We start from the raw sequence: 24,200 nt of genomic DNA on the forward strand, positions 1-24,200 counted from the left end.
CAATTTGAACTGTGCATGATCTTACTCTGTGCCACTGACCTCAATCAAGCAGCATACATCCGAAGTTTTAAGTAAATGTGCAACGATAGACATGTACAAGGAGCCACATTTCATCTCTTGATGCCATAGAAAATCTTATTTAGAGGAAAAGGAAAGCCAGAAGGACATGGCTACCAAAGAACACCTTCCTTCCCTTTCGGGGTAGTTGCTGCTTAAAAAGGGAAAATGTGTAGTACTGCACAGCTGAAGAAACAGCATGACACAATTATTTTGCATAGCAACTTGCATAAAAGCTACTGAGCCCTTTATGGAATTAATTATCCAAAAGATGAGATTTCTGCCCAAATAAAGAGAAATGGTGGAGGGTAGCAAACACTACGACAACTTCACTTGGCGGAGATCCTGCAAAAATCAGTTCAGGACTCAGCTGACATCTCACTTCTATTTCAAGGCAGATAGTGGCAAGACTTTTCTTTGGATTCAGTAGACTTAAAGAATATTGTTTAAAAATGAAAAACAAAACAAAACAAACAAACAAAAAAACACCACTCCAGAAGCATAACCTAAGTAAATATAAAAGGGAAAAAAATAAGGTAGATTTCATCAGTACGAGCAAAGAGGAGTAGAAACAAAGAAAGAGAACATCTTTTGCCTGACTTGCCCCTAATTTAGAGGGCTAGAGTCCACTGTGTACCATGACCTTTCCTCTGCACGTGCCAGGAAACTTGCAGCCCTCTGTGGACCTTATCTTAGAGGGTAAGGGACAGTAGCAGGCCGGTAATCAATCCCCTCTGTCCATTACAACTCTAGTCTGATGTGGCAGTGGGGCACACAGGACAGGGGCAGAGCCTCATCCTCTCATAGAAACAGAGGAAAGCCTCAAATAGGAATACCTGAGAAACGTGGTGGCAGATTCAGCACTTATAAAGGAGCTTCATTATATTCTGGGGGACCTCAGCCATGAGGTGAGATGAGGACTCCATCTGCAAGTGCATAGTGGCCAGAGAATTTGTAGATGGGCTGGGATTTGGCCACAGGCGTGCGTGTGGCTGAGAAACAAGCCTTCACACTGAGACACTTGAGAATTAAACCTTTTATAGAAGGGCAAGAAATATAAAGGAAAAGAAGAGGTGAAGGAACAGAGCCTCAAGTCTTCAGACTGAAATTACACGTTAAGTGTTCAGTGAGGCTGACAAAGAGAAGCACAACTGATCCTTTAATTCTGGCAAAAAGGTAATATTTTTCCAGGCTGGAGATCACTGCCCTGCTCTCTGAAAGCAGGATGAAGAGAAACTTGTACTGCTGCTGCTGATTAACAGTGCCACCAGCCGGCCAGCTGGAAGAGTGCCAGTTCACCTAACGAGGAAAACGAGGTAATGTACAGCTACTCACCACCTTTCACCCCAGAAAGTCTTCGCAGTCAGCCTCTGATCCTGCAAGCCCTTTGCCAAATCCACAGAAGAAGCATAAATCCTCGGAGAAGCTGAAAGGTCTTACCCACAGAGGGCCAACGCAGCGCTACCTTACAAAAGCTTCAGCAGGGTTAAAGGAGATAATGAATCAGTTGGGGTTTTCTAGAGGAGCTAAGAGGGAATGAGAAATTATCCAATTCAGAAAGGCTTCTAGCGTGGAGCATGCCAGTCAGCGTGACGATCTGTATCAAAAATCAGGCGTGATAATGTTAAAGTAACAAGACCGTGGATGAAAAGCATGTTGGCAATTGGCTATTTAAAGACATACTTTCCATCACTTGTGGGATTATTTCCTTTTGGAAGCTCAAGTTACTGATGAATCAAGTTTGGCACCTCCCTGTCTCTTTTTCCTTCTGGTCAAGGCACTTACTAGGAGAGCTACTGTTGCTTGGCTGTACCCTCTGTGCTAAAGCCAATAAATAGCACCAACAACACAAAGCCCAGGAAAGTTCTGTTGCAACAGAATAAAGCCAACGTCAAAAACTTTGCATTAAGATTTCTTTAAATTGAATCAAAGGGTCAGGGAACCTTTCAAACAGCTTTTTCGGCTGCATTAAGGAACTGGTTTTGCCCAACAGCTGCAACAGTCAAAGAACTGCATAATGAAAAAGGAGTTGTGGGAGGAGGAAGGGTGTCATTTATAAAACCCTCCTCAAGTTTTGGCAGCCTTGCATGCCTTTGACAAGAATTCTGGTCAAGATTCTGCTAGACTGTAAGCACATCATTACGTGGCTAAATTTTTATGCTTGAACAAATGCAAATTAATTGGGTTTCTGGGGAGCTGGGACAATATAAACAGTTTATACTGCACAGGTGTCATGCGACATCGTTAATACAGACAACTTCTTTACATCAAGACATTTATGTGTGCATGTACACTGTCCCAGGAAATCATTAAAAGCTGACTGAACAAAAGTATAATGTGACAGGGGATGAAATCTGAAAGGGAGAAAAAAAAAAAGCAGTTAAACGGATATTATTCCAAGTCATAGCCAGAAATTTAATGTAAGGGATAACAACTGACCGGTGATGAAAGTTTAATTTTCCATCTCCAAAACAGATTTAGGATTGAGCCAACATCCTCATCCAAATACTCTCTGAACTAGTCTGATTCCAATCCAGAGCCAAGGACAGTGTAAGTGTTCTGACCAATAAAATAAGAGAGACAGAGACAAATAACTGCGCAAGCCACGCTTCTGAAGTGGATGCATACACGATGTTAAAAAGATCGTTTTTTGTGCACGTTTCTCAATAAAATTATTGCCTCTTCATGGCTTTGAGACTGTTGTTGAAGATGAAGATGGTTGTGAAGCAGAGGAAAACCCTTTATTCCTAGGGAAGTAGTATCTAATAAAAAGTGTCAAGGAAATGCTGTGGAATGCCAGACATGTCCACCAAGAGATTCACCAAGCAAAAAGGCAGAAGGCCCTATCTACTGTTGTTTTTCTGTCAGATTTTTGATGTCACAGCATTGCTGACAATGGCACTACAGAAATGCATGTCTTCCCAGAGAAATGACAAAACAGAACCTCCTTGTAACTGCCTAATTCCTTTCCTGGAAGGTGAAAGCTATTTTGTTACGAGAGCTTGTCCCAACACACACCAGCTCCCATGTTTCACCAAGGAAGCAAGTGGTAACTTGCTTGGAACATGTAATGTTGGTTTTTTCCCCCCACGTCCTTAGTTTTTCTACTTTGAGTCACTTCTGTTATTCTGAAGTTTCAGTCATCTCCTCCACGGATGTGGCATATAGAGTTACGTTGATGGCTGCCAACAGAATATGAGCATCTGTTTCCAGAAAGTTCTGTCAGACGTACATTAATCGATCACTATCACCTCAGACAGTAAGTCCTTACTGTGTAATGAGTACCTGAATGACAGCAAAGTCAGATAAACCAAGTTTTTAGCTGGACTGCAGCATGTTTTCCTTATCCTCACGAAGATAGTTAGGGGATCATTCCAATATTAGATTTTGAACCAATAAAGCACACTCCAAAAGGATACATGAGAGTGGGGATGCCCCGTGCTGCCAAATATTTCCGGATGAGGCGCTCGGTACCATACCAGTTGAAACCTCTTGTCGCATACCCAATACGTGGAAGATGTACTGATGCTGAGGAGTGAAGAGAGGGCACGGTCTATTAGGAAAAGATACACTCACAGAAAGCAGTCTAGATAAAGAGTTCAAGCTGCCCAACAAGAATAGAAGGCATATTTTGGAATACAACCTATTCATGGAGATCTCACTTTTCCTTCACTTCAGAAAAAGTAACACAGGAGAGGTGGAAATTGGTCATCTTCTCTAGGTGCAATCACACGTGTAAAGGAGGATTCACTATTCTACCACACGAACACTTACCATTCCTTTTCTTAGCTGCAAAATAAATCTTCTTCAGGCCCTTTTCCAGAGCAGACAGCTTAATGCCAGACAAATTGTTGGATCGATCTCGATGCTGAGCTACGATCAAGGCCAACTAAGGAGAAAAGACACAAAAACTGAAATGGAGTCTATACGCAGTCGTATGAGATAAAGTGATAGCTGCTGGAAAGCTGCATTATTAATTATTAGCTTTCATAAACTCAAAAAAATCTCATCTTCTCTAACGTTTAACTGCCACTGAGTCATGTTTAGTATTCAGTGCCACTATTATTGGGAAAAAGACCCAAGTTCATTACACACAACTTCGAAATATGGACAGAACAACACAAAAAGGAGCTTCTCATTCTCACCAAGTCCTGTCCTTTTTCCCTGGATTTTTTATCATCAATGGGGAATAACAAGGTTCCTCCTAAATGCAGGTCTGTCCAGAAAACAAGAACAGAACAACAAGAAAAAAAAATCAGCCCTGAAAAGTCAATGGTAAGTGAACGCAGCAGACAAATATTTCACTGTCATGTCCTGCGTTACTCTTCTTTGCTTTATCTCCTCATGCTGGTTTCAGCAGTCTGTCAGTCACTTTAAGTGCCCACAGAAGCAAGGCAGATATTACCTGCCCCAACACACGCAGACACACTCCCTGCTCAAAGACCACAAATGGAAAGACAAACACTGGAACAAGAATAAAGCATCTACTGGGAAATTATAAAAAACAGCAGATCCCCCTACAGCAAGATGTGCATTCTTCACCAGCTGCAGGTAGCTCAAAACTGCTAATACATGCTCGGGAGAAGATTAATGTTTAGAGGGAACAAAAGGCCTCACTGGATACTGACTGAGATGGCTTTCATCCTACTTAAAAGCATTTTGACAGAAAACATGGGGCTCTGCCTCATATTGTGAAAAACATCCCCTGGATAATGAACGAGTTGTTTAGTGATTCTGGTTTTTTGGTAATTTGCCGAATGGATCAGAATGACCAACCCCTGTGCAGAGTTCTCACGCTCCCAAGACAAGTCAAAACACCCTCTGCGTTACTACTTTCAGAGGTAAAGATTTAGAAAAAGAGGAAAAAATATGACCGTCAAGGTATTCAGCCTCCTCACTCCTGCAACATCAGTGGGATTTAAACTCTTAAGTATCTTGGCCTAAGGTCATGTTTTAATCTTACCTTTCATCTTTCCTGCCATCTCGTATACTTTTCTTGGCTGATCAGAACGAGTCTCCAGAGCTGTAAACAAACCACCCCTTCCCCAGCGGCCGGAGTCATCTAGAATGCAATGACAAGTTAGGCTCCTTTTAGAAACTGAAGTGAAGAGCACCCTTGCAGGAAAGGGACCTGCTCTGGCCAAATGCAACAAATGCCCATCAAAAACAGCTATGGGAACCACACATGAACCGAAGTCACACGTGAATAGAGCACAAAGGACCATCCTAGAGAATAAACCTTAAGCATCGAGGAAAAATAAACTCATCACAGTACCCTGAAAAACTTTACAGGGATAATTCCTTCTTACTGCCCGCTACAGATGCTTAACCAAGCAATGATCATGGTAGTGGGCATACAGAACTATCAGTACCCTCATAACAGATGCATGCTCTCCCTGGATACGTCCCTGACTTGTGCCCTGGGCTTCCCACAAATAGATGCTTGTCATTTGTGGGCTTTTATTTTCAGTTGGCATTTCCACTTTAAAAATGAGTTTTTGTGCTAATTTTAACAGAAGCCAAAGCAGCTTATAATGTTCTGCTATAGCCCTGGTCAAAGAGCTGCTCTGATACTGATTCAGGAGGAACTCTAACCTGATTTTTTTCCTCAGCTTTAGTGTCTTAACAGAGGTCCTGTGCATTTCTATTGTCATAAGTCCCACCTAGGCAGTGGACAATGATGGCATCCTCCTCTTCTGCTTTGGGGTGGGTGACATCTCCCATGACATACTTGATACAGTTTAGGTCCACATCTCTGTAATCTAAATCCACATTCAGCCCAGACTCTCCTTCTTCAGACTCTTCTTCAGAATCGCTTTCCTCTGAAGGGAGACAGGAAGATGTGTAATGATTTGACTCCCACCAGGCCATCCTATAACAAAACAAGAGAAGACCATGTTCAATGAAAAAAAAATTCAAAGGCAGGTGGTTAACTCCTTGTTTTAAAAGATTGCAGCAAAACACAGGAGACACCAACTAGTATTCCCTCTGCTGCCCTCCTCTATTTTAGACAGGAACCAAGGTCACCCTCTCATGAGGGTGGTCTGTGTCCATTTCGTAATCATCTCCTTCCCATATTGTCATCCCCACCTGCCAGCGTGGATGCAGACCACGATTTTGTTTTGGGCAATCAGATACACTTTTCCAGAGCATAGACACCAGATTAAAAGTAGCTGATGCAGTGCAAGCCATACTTTTTCATGTGTTCTGCCTCTGCTTTTGCCTTCCTTCTTTCCTCCATAAGCCTTGCTCTCTTTGCTGCTGCTTCTTGGTGCTTCTTCCTCCTAGCCTCCAGCTCCTCCGTGCTCAACAAATGTTTCCTCCTGGTCGACTGCTCCCGGAGGCCTGAGAGAAGGGCCTGGAGAAAGTATCACACAAAAAGAATGTTAACCTCAAACCCATGTCTGGTTACATACTCCTTTCCCATTTGTCTACCTGCCCACAGGTCTTAACCATCAAATCCCAGCAGTCACGTAAATACACGGTTTTGTGACATAAATTTATATTAGTGCCCTGAACATTATATCTCTGATCCATCTTCAGAACTGATGAATTGTCCAACCTTCTGATTCAAGAGCCTTACTACATTGGCATCCAAACCTTTTAACATGTTTTCTGCAAGCTGTAGATAAAGAGTTGAAACCACCAGCCTCATTTTCCACAATTAAGAGCATCATATGCCCTGTCATGTCTTTTGCCTTACGTTTGTTTTGTTGCGGAGAGCTCTCCCCTCCATAGTGGTCTCTTCGGTCAAGGCTTTCTGAAGATCCAAAAGCTGATCAAATGCTTTTTTGTCTTCTCTGCTGGGTTCCTTTGAATAATCTTTGCCTTCATATACATACATGTGATCTTTAAAAATAATGAAAAAACATAAAAAGGAAAGGAAAGCCACTAACATCTGAATACATATAGTGAGATCAAAAGAAAACAGGCTTCTCTGTGACACTATTCTACCCTCAGTAGAAAAAAGACAGTTACTGTCATCATTACTTTTTTTGTATAGTCAGTGTCAGCATCATGTTGAATCTAGACTTACTTCCTCAGACAAAAGCTTTCCAGTTAACTCATTTTTTCCTATTTCAGCCAATTAACTGTTTAAAGTTGTTGCTCCATCACTGTTCTCTTTGGTCACTCCACTTCTATCAGCAGTGAATCTGTTTAGCTTTACAACTCACGTAAATGGATTGCAAACTTCTTTAGAGTTTGCAAACAGAATAAAAGCACAGAACTGGCAATCCAGAGTTACTGCTCATCGGGTGAGCTGTTTTCCCAGTAACTATTACACAGGGTGGTACCACTGCTCTTCTTTAAGTACCAACAGAAAATACCACTCTTAGCTAACTCTCAGAGAATTGCTTGTTGCTGGCAACTGCTACAGAATGGACAATACCTATCCTGCAGGGCCACATTTCTGCTTTGGTCACAGATCTGTGCTACCGTGTACTCAAAACAAAGTCAGCCTGTCTCATTATGACACAAGAGGGAAAGTTTCCTTAGAATTTATTCTCGTGTAATATGGGGTCATGGAGAAGTGATCACAGTTATGTGACATTTGGATTGGAAGGTAGAGTTCTAAAGACAAAATAGGTTTGTTCTAGTTGTTTAGACTCCATGGCTCTGCATTTCTTATCTCTTATTTTGGAACTCTTTAAGGTCACTTAAACTTGTGATTTTCATGGCCAGTAATCTTTTGTACAGAGACATGCTATATGGTCTTTCCTTAAGTTACTGTTGTGTCTCTAAAACTGTAATTCTGTCATAATGGCTCTCTGGGGGAATAACAGCAGTTGTAATTTGAATACTTTCCCTCTTCTGAGGTCTCAAAATATTTGAATCACAGTAAGGAATTCAGCCCCCCCCAGCCACTAAACTGGGTAGAGTATTGTAACCATTATCTTACAGATAGGCAAACAAGGACACAATAAGAAAGACAAATAAAAGCTCAAAAATAAAGACCACGGATAAGCCACAAACAAAATCCAGGTCACTTGTTTAATTACAAGTCCACTTTTCTTCTTGTTACCTCAAAAATGCAACTCCAGCCTAGTGGATGTTCTCTACTAGCATTCAAGTGTCACTCATTATATAGGTATTTAGATTCTTAACTTACTCTCTGTATCCTCCTCTTCATTCTCTTCCTCGCATGGCAGGACAACATCCGTTATCCACTTCCCTTCCTTTGTCTCTCCAAGGATGTTTTCTAGCTCCACATCTTGAATAGTGCTCCCTTCAGAGGACAGCAATTTATCCAAGCCAAATTTCAGGATTTCACTCAGCTTTAACAAAGAGAAGGGAAGTCCATTATTAAAATATCCTAATTCCATGCCAATCCCAGTGTTTTGAGCTTCTGAGACAGAAATACAAAGGTTGTAAGAGTGGAAGAATCTAATCCTTTGTGTTACCTGTCCAAATACCTAAGTTTTAACACGCTTAGTTCTCCTAATACCTGATGAGACAGGCCTCTATGGCATATCTCCCTCAAACATTCTCAGCCAGGCTCGAAAGGTCATTTTTCTCCGCAGGCTAAACAATAAAACAGCATTATGCTGATGGCATTCAAGCAGCTTTTCCTCAGAGCCAAAAGGTCCAGGCCTGTTGGCTGCGGGGAGGGGAAGAATTTATATCCCACAAAAATTAACGGAGAGAAAAATATCAGCGTGGAATTTCCTATTGGCTCAGTTCCACTTCTCCCATGGAAATTGTAATTGCCGAGATGCTGATGGAGGGGTAGAGGGTGGCGGGGGAGAAAAGATACACTAATTCCAAACCTTTCCTAGGTTAAGCTGCATACAGGGGAATACATTCCCCCTGATCTCACTTTGCTTGATGTTTTCAACCCAAGTTCTCAGCCCAAACCTCAGCTTTCAGGTCAGAATTATAAATCACGCCCTGACTCCTGAGACATTTTATTTGCCAAGAGGTCAACAGAAGGTTGAGCAAGTTTCAGACTAGCAACCAAAAGCTGACAAAGTGCTCATTATCAGCTCTGTTTTTGAGAGAGAAGCAACAGAGACGGATACGTTCCTAGAAACAATGAGTCAGCTTCCACTTTATACCCGTTATGATTAAAAATATACAAGTAGTACAAGAGAGGTTCTGCCTTCCCCTCTTCACCAAGAAAACACACGCCTTTTACACAATGGACGCACCTCAAAATTCTAAGAACTGTCTTCAAATCTCAAATCATGTCTGGACCTAGAATATAATTTTGGTTCCTTGAACACATCTGTCACGTCAACACAAATCTCCCCCAAAATATAAGTGCTTTAACAGGTTCATATCATACAAAATTCAAGAAACACCCTGGCATTTCCAGACATTACTGGAGTCAAACTGAGGGTTATTGTTCTATTTTACCTGTAAATCTGCTGCTCCTTGAGGCTTGGGTACTCCCAGAGCAAACTGGCCTCCTTCTACAATGGCATTTGTCAGCCGAAGCTTGGAAGCAGCTCTTCGGTAGATTATTTCTTCAATGGTATCTCGCCCAATCAAGCGGATAATTTTTACAGGCCTTCAAAAGTTCAAGAAAATTCTTATTATTTTCTTTTTTTTTTTTTTTTTTTTTTTTTGAGGTGCACTAAAGCTGTTAAGCTCTTTGCTTGCATGGAACTCTGTCTAACCCAATCTTTTGTTAGGGACAAAAAGGCAAGAGCAAAATGAACAAAGGCAGTCAGAAGAAATTTAATGCTGAAACAACCACTTCTTGACACAAGACCAGTGCTCACTGCAAGAGCACAGGAAATGCTCCACATTCCCTCCCCTCCTTCAAATCTACAAAGCTTGCACCCTAGACACGTGACAAGGACAAGACTGCATGAAAAAAGCAAAGACATGAGATATTCTCTGATCTTTCTCTGACATTTAATCTATTGTCCTTTAAGCCTCCTTTCTAATGGATAGGAAAAGAATTACTGAAAGACCGAGAGATACAGCAACCACACAAGAAGTAGCAACGTTTCTCACTTGTGCTGCCCAATCCGGTGAGCTCTTGCTATTGCTTGCAAGTCGTTTTGTGGGTTAAAATCACTGTCAGCAAAAATAACGGTATCTGCCGCTGTCAGGTTCATGCCAACTCCACCTATGAACAAAGAAGATCACAAAATATGTCACCAGCAGAAAATAAAGGTGCCGCTGGAGAATTTACGCTGTGCAAGGTTCTGTCAGATCTGATCAATTACATCAAATTGGATCCATCTCTCAACCCCAAGCCTGAGCCTCGCAGTGATCCAAAGAGATGGATAAACCTAGTATTTCTATACTTAGCTGTGATTCCAGCTTTCTGCAAAAAAATAATAATAAAATAAATAAAATAAATAGTACTGTGCATTGTAAAGGGAAAAAAAAAAAGAAAAGAGGAGGAGGAGAGGAGAAGATAGGATGCAAGTGAACCAATGCAAAGGAGATTGGTTGTTAAGACTAATGACCACAGACATTATTTAGCTGGAAGGAAAACTTCTGCAGCGAGGACTGCCTTCACTGAGGCCACAAAAAGACTGTCCAAGTCATTACTTGGCTGCAGCATAGAGGCTACTGGCAAAACTGACAGCTGAAACAGTGAAAAACACCATGCCCAACTACATGATAACCAGGGCCTAGGTATTTACATGACTTAAAAAGTTTTTGAGGTTAGAATTTGGGCTCTCGTAGAATGAAAGGAAAAAAAAATACATTTTTTTGTTGTTGTTTTTGTTTGTTTTTAATATCTGACTATAGTATTTAGCATACCATAGCCAAAGAGGGGAAACCTGTTGAAGTACATTCCTTCCTGCTCATGCCAAGCAATTCACAATAATCAGAATATCCCTGCAAGTGGAGACAGTTGTGCACCTGAAGATCTCTGCCCATAACATAACGAGGCTGGAAATACTGCTGGCACAGCAGTTTCCAGCTGGATACAAGATGCCTTGGCCACAGCGCTGTGCAGTAAGAAACAACTTAACCTAGACTGAGTCTGACGTTTGAGCTCAAGCAGTGTTGATCCTCTCTTGGGATGAGGGTGCTTGTCTGAATCGATACAGGGAGGTCTGAAACTGTGTAGAAGATCCGGATCTGCCCGAAGAACTGCACAGATGGCAGTCCCATGGTGTTCTTTGCAGTCTCTGGATGGTAAACGGCTCTCAGTTGAGCCTCTCTGACAGCTAGAGAGCACATCCATGTTCAGGAAACCCAAGAAGCAATTCCACCAGCTTACCTAAAGGAAGTCTATTCCTGCCTAAAGTCTGGCACTTGCAGAAATAAAATTCTGGTGAGAATCCCTGAGCTTAGCCTGGCACAGAAACAGGCATAGGGCTTAGAATAAAAAAGTAACTCAAACGAGTGCAACGTGAAAAGTATCTTGGCATCAGCTGCTGAAAGGAAAGCACAAAAACCAGATGTCCTAGGTGAGAAACCCAAGTTCAGGATGTGCCAAGTCTCCCTCAAAAATCCCCCATATGAACAGGGGCTGCAGGACTCAGAACACCCTGAATTCTTGCCAGAAAGAACAAAAGAAGAGTGCAGGAGCAAGACAGGGGTTGTCTCTTCCTTCCCTACTTACCAGCTCTGGTGCTCAGCAGGAAGACAAAGATGGGCTGTTGACCAAAGTTCTTGATGGCAAGGTGTCTCTCTTCACCCCTGACAGACCCGTCCAGCCTCTCGTAGCTGTAGCCTTACCAAAACAAGCAAAATTTATGTTTCTGAAATTCTGTCTACGCTCTCATTTGCTTAGCTCATTCTCCATAGGCTCACTGAGTTTTTACGCTAAATCCTCTTGCCTTGATTTGAATTTTATTCGCTTCAACCCCTTTGTTCTTTTCCAGTTAAACCTTGTATAAACTGAAGTAGTGACCCTGGCTTCCATATTCAGCTAAATTACTCTTTGTCAACAGTCAATCTGAAGCAGAAATTCTTAGCAGTTGATTTACTGTGTGGAAACTAGATGGGAAAATTCAAAAGGCAAATTAAAAGAACATTAGCACAAAGTCCTATTTCAGACTTTGTTGTGCTGGCTGTTGGCCCCACAAAACAGGCCAACAACCATCAGATCTTCCTTAAACAAACTCCCTCCTGCCTTCAGTGTGTGCTTTCCTGTGAGCAAGCAGTATGGGATATGGCCTTAGACTTGGCTTTCTATTGCATTATTAGCTGTCCAAAACCATAAACACCAAACAAAAGCCTCTTTCATGGGAAATCCAAGTAGGCATGGAGCCATGTGGACTGAAACAAAAGAAAAGGTCCCAAGAACACTTTGGTAACCTTGCCAAAGCAGGCACGTTGGGGCCCCACTGCCAACAACTGTTTTAATCAAAAACTAATTTCCTGGTATGAATGTGGCACATTTTGTGTTCTGTACTGGACAAACTGAACTGAGAGTTACTGCCTTTAGTGTAAATACTTCAGGATTCAGGTATATAATTGAAGATAGGTATGTAATGAACCTTTGCTACCCTGCCATCTCTTAGCTCCATTTTATCAAGGAACCAAAGCTGAAGCTAATTTGAAGAACAACACTGAAGTCCATATTCATTACAGGCAGGTAGCACAGCAGAGTGAAACTCAGCTCCTTCCAACTCACGAACTGTGGATGTAACTTAGGATATCTACTAAGAAGCAATAAATCCCCATCACAGCCCCTTCTCCACCCCAGGCAGGTCAGCCCAGAGGAACAGTGTATGGCAGAGATCATTCAGGTAAGCCCTCTGCTGCCAAAGTGCACAGACCGTACCTCTATAATCCATGTAGTCTTGCAGAATGTCAAGCAGTTGAGTCATCTGAGAAAACAGCAAGACACGATGGCCACTGGAAAAAGAATGTGAGACGTCACGGGCTTCAACGTACTGCGACAGCATTTCACAGAGCAGCAGAGGGGCTACAAAAGCTTAACCAGCCGCTGTTACACAGCAAGGACTCGCCACCACTGCACGCCAAGGCTCACAGAGTCACTGCCAATTCCCTCACCACGTTTTCGGCCCCACATCCAGATGTAACCAGTCAGCCTCACTTGCCATGGCTGAATACAGCCCGGTGAGGGCCCAAAGAATCCTGTCTAAAAGGATCCTCAGCTTCAACATGAGGTCTTCCTCACCACATGACCCGCCACACCAGACTGTTCTCAAATGGCATACCCCAAGTATCTTAAATGCTGGAAAAATATGGTATCGGCATCTCTGTGACACCACAGCATTTACTCCTCCATCTATGACCCTCAAAGATTACACACAACTGCAGACAGCATTTAAGTGGGAAATCAACCCTCATCCCTTCCAGCTCTGGGCCTCAGATGGTGATAAAAGAGTGTTGTGTTTAAATTAGGTTGCAGTCGAACAGAACACGGACGTTTTCAAGTCCAAAGTTGCACAGGGCTGTCTGCGTGGCCAAGGGAGAGAGGCATCTACTCACAGCATGCCCTCCACTCCCACATCAGAGCTTTGTAGGGTCTGTTGAAGCCCTGTGCTTTAGGGAGTAGTGAGAGGGAAACTGCAGCCCAATTACGAGAGCAGATAGAATCTGTGTATCGTGCAGGAGGCACCAATTCACAGACTTCACAAGAACACAGACTGTGGTTTGATTTGTCTCCCGTCTGAGAGCTGGAGGGAAATACCCAATGTCTTTGGGTTCCAGGTTCTGAAGTCACCAGAGGTAAAGATCAGAAGTGCTGAATACTGTTCTCAAAGCTGAAATTTCAGCTTGTTCTTGGGTTTCAGTCCACTTAAATTTTCTTCTCATGCTCACTACGCATTCTGCCTTCTGGGCTAATAGAGGCAAGGTAGTGCAACGGAACAGAACTGATGCTGCACTGGAAGTTACTCTCAGGAAACCCAGTCAAACAATATATGCTGAAAACCATGTCAGATGTATATTCTCCCACGTTCCCAGGATAAATTTGGCATTATATGAGAACGTGCAATAGAGAGAGAGTGAAATGTTCCGAGAAATACTTAAAGGGTAGATACAAAAATCTTTGAGATTCCTCTACAGTCCGAAATGCAGCTCTTTATAAGGAAATGACTTCCTTGTGGTACTCAGCAGCACGCATGAAACAGGGCAGTGCTTGAGTTGTGGTGAATAGTCTGCACGATCTATGGCTACCTAAAACCATTCTTCGTTTACCTTTTCTCCCTGTTTCAATCCCACCTTCCTCACCCCAGCATGACATACCCAGCATACAAGAAGGAAAGGAGTTTATCCAACAGACACAGCTTGCCACTGGCTTCAACAATGTGGTCTCCAATCTCAAAGGGCTCTGGCTCAACACCTGGAACAGAAAGGAGTTTCAGAGGTAGACCTAATACCCTATAAGTATCAACTCAGTGGTCAAGCTCTAACTGTCTGCACTGCCAACTGCTGCCAAGGAGACCCCCCAGGATGTTTGTTTGAAAATTGAATGGTCTTTGTCTATAAAAAACGCCCTTGATACTTTAGGAAGTACTTGATAAAATTAAATATGATTTCGTTGTTTAGATGCAAGAAATCAAGTGGAGAACTAAAGTAAAAAAAAAAAAAAAAAAAGAAAAAGAGGTTTCACAGGCCCCTTCTTTATTCCTCGTCGCTGATGAGCTGTCATGTGTTGGAACTGGTCACAAACTCACAGCTGGTTCTGGTCCAAGTACAATGTTGTTTACTACTTCCTTCTAACACATTGCCAAGCAATTATAGAAAACCAATGTGTACACAAAAAAAAATATTGGATTTCTTTCTATTTCAAAAGAGAGAAGAGTGTTTTCTTACCGTTGAAAAGATACGGGTGGGCGACACACTTCCGAAGCTGACTTAAGACATTCTGAAGTGTTACTTTCTTGCCTGTTTCACTTTCAAATGCATCTGAAACAAAAAAAACACAGAAAAAAGAAGAGAGCAGGAAAACCCACACGTCACCATTGTGTGACTGAGAACACCTGAACACTGCTCTACGCTGCTTCAGCACTGAAGTAACGCTGTGCAGAACTTTTGCATTTGGATTTCCATCTCAAGATTAACATACTTGTTTTCATGAGCCAAATGACATTTTCCTCACTTTTTTTTTTTTTGAGCAAGCCTTTAGAAATAAGACCCTGATGAAAACTCCTCCACCTTGTCAAAATCCCTGGATCTTTTTGGACTCCCTGGAAAGGGTCAGTGACATTGGACGTTGTTCTAAAAGTACATTATAGATATAGAAATAATCAGAAATAGTGAAAGTGATTTGGTGCAGTTCATTTGAATTTTCCAACAACAAAGTAATACAGCACAGTGAAGACTATGAGCACATAGGCTGACTTTAGAAGAAGATTGAGCTTGCATGGTGGCTCCTTGCAGCACCAGGCACTAGCCCTAGAAGAACAAAGGCTCTCCATCCCACCAGTTATATTTTCCATACAGCACAAAAGGACCAGCAAACCATATGATGTAGTATGCATTGATGAAAGAGGAGGATTTCAGAGACAAGCAAATAACCTTTGCTCTCATACCTCAGGTTGCTTCGTTACAGCTAGTTTGTATACCAAGTGCCAAGGAGCCAGCTGTTATGGTAAGGGTCTGTGGCTGCATCACGTTTTCCTAAGAAACTCAAATCTACATCCAGTAGTTTTCAATATGCCATATGGCATCTGTATTACTATTGGAAAATCTGTAGAGATCCACAGATCTAAAATGTCCTACATAACCTTTTTGTTTGAACACAAAAACAAGAGGCAGGAACAGGCTTACCTGGTAATAACGTTTTTAATTATACGCTGACCCAAAGCAGAATCCTGAAGCTAACCCTCCCTAGTCCTGCCAAAAACCATCTCTGGATCCATATGTCTCCTATTTCATGGTTTTAACTTGTGATGAATCAAACAGCCCCCAAATCAAGTGATAGGGTACAAAACCCTCACTTACCTAGATCTTTCATCAAAATAGCTTTGTAGTACTTCCTCTGCAGAGCTGACATGCCATGGTACAGAACCACTTCCACCTTTTTTGGAAGCTCAGCAGCCACCTCAGACTTGACTCTTCGAAGCAAAAATGGCTGCAGAAGATTGTGTAATTCTTTGGCTATTCAGAAACAGGGAAAAAAAGAGATTACTGAATTAAGCATAAGTAATTTATGCAGTACCTTCACAACTACACTTCCAAAATAAATGTACAAAGGAACCTTATATCTATTAATGAAATGGTTTAAGCCTGATTTTACAGACAAAGCAAAAGACAGCTGCACACCTGATGTATTTAAGAACTACATTAAGGTAAGCAACCGTTACTTTTATTTGCTTCATTTTAAAGCTAGCCAGCCTTAAAAAAAATGCAAATAAAGGGGATACAACATGCTTGCCTCCCAGTCAAGATAACGGCTAGTTCTGATTCAAGTACAGCATTGCTTATTAATTACCTGTCTCACTCTCCTTTTCAATTGCCTGGTAACACTCCACAAATGCTTTCACTTCTTCCCTAGGAAAAATGTCAGGTTCAATAAAGCTGAGTAAGGCGTACAGTTCTTGGAGGCTGTTCTGGATTGGTGTGCCCGTGAGTAGCACGCTGAAGCCTACAGAGAACTGAAAGAACCAGGAGCAAAACAAAGTGATTAGGAGATGGTATCTGAAAATGAGAAGTTACTTAATGTGCAACTCCACCCACACCACTTTTAAGCTTGACCTCAAGATGAGAGGTGGCACATAAATGCCTGTAGAACGCTGCAAACTTCTGCCAAACCCATCCAACATATGGTATGGTAAAACAGCTCCACCAAACTGAGTAGGATAGCATCAATGCAAGGAAAATGGCATAGCAGAACAAGAACAAAGTGCAAAAGCGACATCATTAAAATTCCCACATCCCTGCTTCCTACAGTCAAATACTGCATACTCAGTGTTAAGTAATTAGAGTTGACTAGAAAATGCTGCCAGAATAGGACAGTGAAATGAAACTGCAGAAGATCACATCCATTTGTATTTTCTGACTAATTCTGACAATCACAGAGTCATTATCTGGTCCATGCTGCTCATGGTAGCCTTTGTAAAGGTAATTGGGGAATATGGTTGCCTTTGAAAAAATGCAAGTCTTTTCTCAAGTTTAGTAATAGAAAATACATTAGGAGAGCTCAGGTGAATCACTTCTACTTCTTTTCAACTACAACCAAAACTCCTGAAATACAGCCACCATGAAAAATACATTCAGAAGATAAGACTTTCAGGAATCTAATTTTAAAAAATATTTATGAAAGTATTGTATTTCATTGCTGCTGCTGCCAGTCCAGACCTAACGTCCATGCTTCACTGCCATGACAAGAATCCTTCACAGAGACATCCATTTCATTCATGAGAAAGCAGGGGTGCTTTCTCACCTGGGACGGCCCAAGGGAAGTTAGAGCATTTCTACTAATTTCAATAAACAATGGTGGCTCCATAAAGTGAGACAATGGAAGTCAGCAGGTCATGACTCAGGGTCCTACCAACTAGACAAGGTTGGAGATATCCTCTTTGTCACTTTATAATGTCCTGCCTCAGTCAGACTTCTATTGCTTCAGTAGCACAGCTGTGGTTCAGTGCTACACGTGGTTTCTTTACATTTTGTGGTCTCTCAAATTGCTCCAACTTGTCAAGCGCAAACATGAGTCAGAATAAGAGACAAGCTCCAAATACTGCCCATGTCCACACAGGGCCAACACGATAGGCCCTTGTCTGTCTGCCACTAAATATGGGAATCTGTTCACCAGTTCTGATGGAAAACGGTTGTGGCCCAGAGCTTAATAAAATATGCAGAGGAACAAATAGAGAACATGTATCTTATTGCGAAGAGAAAAATGTTCAGATGCTAAAAGATGGATAAGTTATTTTACCTCAGAAAGTGTCTTGTAAAGCAGAGAGCTCTGATTTTTCAGTCTGTGAGCTTCGTCTACAACCAAGGCAGCCCAGTTAAAACTGTGAACAAACAAAGCAGCATCTTCAGTTAGGTGCAAACAAATCACTACTGTCAGTGCAAAAAGACTGAAATAAGTGGTGCCTCTACTTGGCTGAACTCAGGATGCTCTCACACCATGAACCACATGCAAGAATCACAAGAGGGGTGGGAGGGTGGAAAGAATTCACAGCTTTTCAAGAGCCAACACATCTTCTTAGCTCTAGCCTGGATGAGTTTTCCTGAAATCATAACTGGAGTAAATTCACTTGAATTTGTTGTTTCTCTCTCCACCCTCCATTTCTGTGGGAAATGACATAAGCACAAGATCCCCATAGCTCTTCTTTTTCCCCTTGATTCTTCTTTTTGCTATTTAAGAGTGGATCTCCACTGCCAGGAGAGTCAAATGTCCCTACAGGCTCAGCAACTGAAGCGCGGAGAGGATGTTGCAGTGTGAAGCATGGCAGAAGTTCAGGTGCAGTCTGACCCCTCCGTGTATTACATTAGAGCAGGGCTTTTGTTCCATTTATTGTTATTCTGCTTGTAAGGAGTGGTGGCCATAGGGTCTAACTCTGACCCACCTTTACAATGCGTTCCAAGACCTACACAGGACAAGGCACAGCTTATTAGCAGCTACCTTTTTCAGAAGGAATAATAGAAGGAAAAAAATGCTGAGTGACACAGCTTTGACATTATGTGCTAGCCTTGAAACCTGTAAATTGCACTGGATTTTGTAAATTCTGTAAATTGCAGCTTCTACCATGTGTTCACCCAGCACAACCTCCTGTTTCCAGCAATGGCCAAGGCAGGTGCTCTGCAGAAAAACAACAGGCTGCCCCCCGTGAGCCTGGCTACTGCTGAGATCCAAAATTGTCTTGTGGAGGCTGCTGGATTTCTGCTCCTACAAAAGATCCCGAGTTATTCGTGGTATCTGACTGCCACCAGCTTTTGTCACAGCATGTACCACTATCACAAGGCATTTATGCCGTTCTAAAAAAATATGAACATTCCTCCCCATTTCATGTGCCTGTAAAATCCTGCATGACCATGACAGTGCTTCCTACAGGCTGAATTTAAGCTGTAGAATGAGTCTTGCTAGAAAGGACAATGCTCTGTAAGCCCTCCGCAGCTCTGACTGGTGGCAAGAGGCAATAAATTTCAGGATATGGTATTAGCACAAGTACCACGGTATAATGCAGGTCAATTTAAATAAATTTTCATCTAATGCCTTTATAATCTGAAGCTTTTGAAGATTGCCTCTGCTCTAAACGCCTATCTTCTGGACTGATATTTAATATCCTGCTATAAGCTGCTATATATCATGTTATTCTGAGTTAACTGGCTTGAGAATTGTCCTTGGCAGAAGTTCAGACACATCTTAACTGACATTAAGGATCCTTCACTGAAACGTGGTACAGGCAAAGCTCTAATCATAACTCAAGAGCATCTTTGGATCTCATGGTACAAGCGTAGGATCTCGCACACAAATAAACATTCGCTTCAGAAATCTGACAGGCTTGCAGAATTAAATTTGAAAAATAATTAAAACCAGACTCACAGTTTGAGAAATGCTGCATCTTTCAGACAAATCTGCAACAAAAGGAAATGAATCGTTACTTATGACTTAAGTTAACACATCAGTTACAACAGATCATCTTTTATGTCTACTTGTGAACTATGGCGAAATACAGCAGAGTGGAATGAAGTCAGTTACTACCTAAGGAAAGTAACATGACAGCTTTTGTAACCGCAAGCTGTTGTGACCCTACATTTTAAAGCTTCTCTGGCAAAGTATCAGCAGTAAAACCTCAGAGAATTAATGGAAATTTACAGACTTCATAAACATTCTTCAAGTCTGTAAAGTTTGTTCATGTCCTTCTCACTCTAAGAAAACACTGTGCACCTTCAGCATTACAATCTTTCTAACTCTAAGCAAACACATGCTTCAGAGGATTAATCTGACCTGCTAATATCCTTAAATGCTCAAATTGTTTGCCCAACTTCAGATTCAAAGAGGAAGAGAAATCGCGTCACTTAAGTAAAACCTTTTAAAAGCACAGAATTTTATCATCAGAACAACAGAGATGAGAAAAACACTAGCTAATGAATATCGCCATATAGTTGATCATTTTGTCAGGCTTGGTTGAGTACGAGCACCTCCACTTATCACATTCAGGACTTTATCACTGCAGTCCTGCTTGTGCAGCGTGAAAACAGAGGCAGGCTGAGAGAAATCAGCACAGGTCACAGCTCCCAGAGGAATAAAAAGGTAAAATACTTGGAGAGGGAAAGCGAGAAGTCAAAGGGAAAAGGAGATCAGAGAGGAAGAAAAATCTGTAAGATGCTTTTTCATTTAATTTCAAATTGGTTGGTGTGTTTGTTAAGAGACTTCTAAAGCAAAATCAAAGTACTGATATGAAGTAACACCTGAGTGGGACTGATCCATCAGAGAAAAGTTAAGCTTTTTTTCCCACTTCACACAACGGAGCACCAGGCCATGCGGAGTCTAAAGCAGTGAACAAGGAAGCAACCCTACTGGGTCAGTCTAGATCAGGACAGGGCCTTTACCAGAGAGTCCTGACCAGATTCAACCCAAAGCCCTGTCAACTATAATAGAAACCTTATCATTTTACAGTCCAAGAATGAATTTTATCTGAGGAGGGCATGCTGAAGAGGGTATGAACACAGGCAAGCTCTTTCAAAGTGTTCCTGTGTTGCCTGATTAATAGAATCTTAATAAATATCACATGTGTACGTTTCCATTAAATACTGAAGGTCTGTAAGGAAACATAGGAAGGCAACGCAGCTGCCACATAACAATAGTTAAGGGTGTTTCTGTTTTCTTTACTCAAGCTGTGATACAGCTGGGGTTAAATTAGGTTATCTTAGGGACATGAAAACTGCAGCAACTTATCTAAGTGGAGGAAGTGGGTTACAGAGTACAGAATCACTGAGGAAGATCAGAGATGAGTACAGAGAACACGAGCTGAGCTGTACAATGGAATGGAAAAGGCAAGGAAAAGCCTGAGCCCTCCTTTCAAGTGACAAAGACACCGTGTACCTCGTATGTTGTTAAGAGCGCATGGAAGTGAGATTGCTCTTTCAGATTCTGCTGCAGCTTGGGTCGTTCCTCCTTGTTGCCTACATACGTCACGAAGGAGAGACCTGGAGCAAACCTGTTGTCAAGAGAAAGATAGCAAAAAAAAAAAGTGAGACAAACTAATTATTTCATGTTTAAGATCCTGGACCCCATTATCAAACTTGGATAGCGCAGAGATAATGAGAACCTCCTATTCAAACACCTTACCCTCCTGTGATACACAGCTGGTCTCAGCTCTTGAACCTCCCCCCTTCCTGATTAACTTGAATCTCAGCTTGGAACCTCGGCTACCGGTTTGGTTTGGACAAGTCCCATATAAACTGCTTTCTCCTAGCTCTCAATGTTCAGCACAGATGATGGAAAACCAGTCTCATGGTCTATCTGCTATTCTGAACTGAAAAAGCTTGTGAAAAGCAGGTGAACGAACACAGTTTCTCCAGCTGGAGCCAAATAATTGATTCACAGGCAGTTAAAAGAAAGGTAAACAATGTCTGCAGCAAATAATTCCAAGTCAAGACCTCAAAAAAATCTATCCCTCATAGTGAAAAAGATAGAACCAATTCTATGGAAGATGAGTTGGGTCCGTAAAATTCTTCCTCACTTAATCGCACCACTAATACCTGCCTAGTGTTTTTCCTGGATAGCTGTTCACCGTTGATGTACATCACATTAAGTGATACGTTTTTCCCCAACTGTTCCAGATGCAAGTCTACCCAAATGAGGCCAGCTCAGTTCAAAATTTAACCTCAGTGAGTTCAGATTCTGACACAGCATTTCTCAACAACCATGCAGAAATGCATGTGTTCTGATATTTAACTTTCAGCACCTCTTCTTAAAAGCAATGTTAAGGCTCCAGCTTAAAACATACAGATTCTGGGCACAGCAAATGTGCCATCAGCCCAGACACTGTACCTCAGCGAAGATGGGTTACATGCACAGATGTAATGTATTTTAGATGCATGTGAGCATGCCAAGAAACACTATTCAGCAGGGGTCTTACCTTTCATCATACAGAATCCTGGCTGTCTTCAGCAGATTTTGCCTAAGAGAGGCTGAGCATGGGGGGATTGGGTTAGAAAACAAAAAACAAGCAGCTAGTGGTGGCATTTGTACTGCAAGTCATCCAATGCTTTAGGATGGATGAATTCATGTACATCACAGCATCATAAGGGCAATGCATCAAATACAAGCGGTGTTTGCATTGATTTATTGTTTTGGTAGCTTCCCTTTCTACTTTTATTCCTTTTGAAAGAAAAGAAATTCTTAGACTGAACATATTTGAAGAGTCTTTATAATTTTTCATGCAAGAATATGAGTGGGTCAACTGCTGAAACTTACCTCTCCAGTTCCTCCTTCCAGTTGCTCAGAACGGACAGAGGACACAGTATCAGAAATCTCTCTTTGTTTGTTACTTTTTTTGTCAAATAAAGAAGTAGAGAAATAGTCTAGAAGGCAAGGGAACAGATTTTTTTTTTACTAACAAGAAAATGTCTGAACATGCATAAACTGTCTCCTCCTTGAATTTTGTAGCCGATTCCTACAGGGTCACTAGCAAGGAACTAAGATAATACCAAACAAGACCCAGCATCAATGCCATAAAAGCTTAGGGCCTAAAACATGACCTCAGTATTTGGAACCCTTTTTCCAAAGACCTTTCTCCCACAGTCACAGAGAAGATCTATTATATATCACTTTCTGAAACTACCAGTTTGTTACTAAAGACTCGTTGAACACCATCAGCTGAACTAAAGCACACTCATTCTCCAATGAAACTGAATCCCATTTAAAAACTTATTAAAAAAAAAAAAACTCTGAAAAAATTATCTGTACTCAACTTTAATCCACCTGTTGAGAAACTCAAAAATCACCTTGCTGCAGGTGCATCAAAACTGTATCATTGCCTCCATACTGACTGTATTACCTGTTAATTCCGCACACACTATGAATTATACATACACATGTCCGTGTAAAATGACCACTCATCTTTCTACAACCCTCCCCAAAGTTTTTTTTTGGAGTGTTACTCAGGTCCTAATAGGGGTTTTAAGTGATTCGGGAACAAAAGAAAGAGCTCTGACTTTTGTGTAAGGACTTCAGGATGTGGCTGCTTAACTGACCAATCATTAGGTGCTTTTCTTCATCGTGCAGAAACACTCGGCTAAAAAGTTGGGCAGAACTCATTTTTCAGAAGAAGAAGGTGACACACCTGACAAGTCTTCCCAAGACCCATCTCATCGCCAAGGATACAGCCATGCTGGACCTTGTAGCATCGCACCAGCCAATTTACACCTTCTATTTGATATGGACGAAGCTTAATGCCTGGAAATAAAAGAAACGTGTTAAGGTTACATAGCCATCCAATACACTGTCACAGCTTGAAGCCACCACAAACAGGTCCTGCACAGACTGGACCTTCTGCCAACTAACTGCCTTATAAAAAAGGCATGCAAGTTTTCGGCAGGTGCTGTTTTCTCCTGCAGCGTAGCAGAAACACTGATGTTACAGTAAATTCATTCATTTCAACCATATTCAGGAACTTGTACGCATAAAAATGCCCCAAAGTCATTGGACAGGCCTGCACAAGGAACCTAATCTGATAATTAAGTTGCCACTCTGCATGCCTGGAAGGCAGCTTCACTTTCAGCTCTGGCCACTTTTTTTAAATATGCAAGTGCTACTTTCAGGGACACTCTTTAAGCTACTAGTTTGGAAATATTTGTTAACAAACTAGTAATAGTATAATAATCCCATTACAACAAGGTGCTTTCCAGCTTGAGCTAGGGCAGATCCCAAGCACAGATGGCTGCGGCGAGCACCACTGCAGAGCAAGCCTTATTACCGGGCACGGTGTATCAAAACAAACACAAAATGAGTCAAATTGGAATCTTCACGACCTTTTTCTTACACATGGACTTAAGTACTGAAGTTAACGATGCTGCACCACAGCTTTACCCTGAGGAAATGTAAGAGCAGGGTGAGCGCGCAGGGGCAGGAATAACTCACCAGCCCTCGGGGACCAGAAAACCCATCCGGCAGACGAATGCCGGCACCGAGCCCCTCGCACTGACCTGTGAGGCCCCACTGATAAACCTCCTCCTCTTTCTTCTCCTCCTTTTTCTCCTCCACACCGAGCCCCGCATCCCTCTCCCCGTCAGGGCGGCGAGGCGCCGGGCAGAGCCGCGACATGGCGGCACCCCACAGGCGGGGCGAG

General features: G+C 42.0%; 1 protein-coding gene across 3 annotated transcripts; it reads right to left on the reverse strand.

The window, feature by feature from the left end:
• Nucleotides 1–1,199: 1,199 nt before the first annotated feature.
• On the reverse strand, nucleotides 1,200–24,183 carry CHD1L (chromodomain helicase DNA binding protein 1 like). 3 transcript variants are annotated; one of them, XR_004254094.1, is made up of 24 exons: nucleotides 24,058–24,183; nucleotides 23,196–23,308; nucleotides 22,328–22,434; nucleotides 20,951–21,065; nucleotides 19,448–19,479; nucleotides 17,831–17,912; nucleotides 16,385–16,547; nucleotides 15,895–16,050; nucleotides 14,764–14,856; nucleotides 14,194–14,290; nucleotides 12,761–12,834; nucleotides 11,594–11,704; nucleotides 10,021–10,135; nucleotides 9,415–9,568; nucleotides 8,168–8,333; nucleotides 6,761–6,906; nucleotides 6,252–6,415; nucleotides 5,721–5,929; nucleotides 5,021–5,119; nucleotides 4,203–4,273; nucleotides 3,832–3,946; nucleotides 3,477–3,585; nucleotides 2,497–2,819; nucleotides 1,200–2,411 (listed from the first exon to the last, which is right to left on the reverse strand). XR_004254094.1 is itself a non-coding variant. In XM_032200947.1 (23 exons), the coding sequence occupies exons 1-23, from the start codon at nucleotides 24,173–24,175 to the stop codon at nucleotides 2,741–2,743; spliced, it is 2,688 nt and encodes an 895-aa protein (XP_032056838.1). In that variant the 5' UTR covers nucleotides 24,176–24,183; the 3' UTR covers nucleotides 1,200–2,740. The 3 variants fall into 3 exon arrangements, 1 of the variants encoding a protein (XP_032056838.1); XR_004254095.1 differs by having other exon boundaries at nucleotides 1,568–1,583; XM_032200947.1 differs by having other exon boundaries at nucleotides 1,200–2,819.
• Between the last annotated feature and the right edge of the window lie 17 nt (nucleotides 24,184–24,200).

This window comes from Aythya fuligula, chromosome 1, assembly GCF_009819795.1.
Source record: "Aythya fuligula isolate bAytFul2 chromosome 1, bAytFul2.pri, whole genome shotgun sequence".
NCBI lineage: Eukaryota > Metazoa > Chordata > Aves > Anseriformes > Anatidae > Aythya > Aythya fuligula.

Coding starts and splice junctions, on each gene's coding strand:
- CHD1L (XM_032200947.1), bottom strand. CDS start 24,175: ATGTCGCGGCTCTGCCCGGCGCCTCGCCGCCCTGACGGGGAGAGGGAT. Junction 21,066..22,327: donor TGGAAGGAGGAACTGGAGAG/GTAAGTTTCAGC, acceptor TCTTGACAACAG/GTTTGCTCCAGGTCTCTCCT. Junction 12,835..14,193: donor CTTTCCTTCTTGTATGCTGG/GTATGTCATGCT, acceptor TTCTTTTTCCAG/TGGCCATCGTGTCTTGCTGT.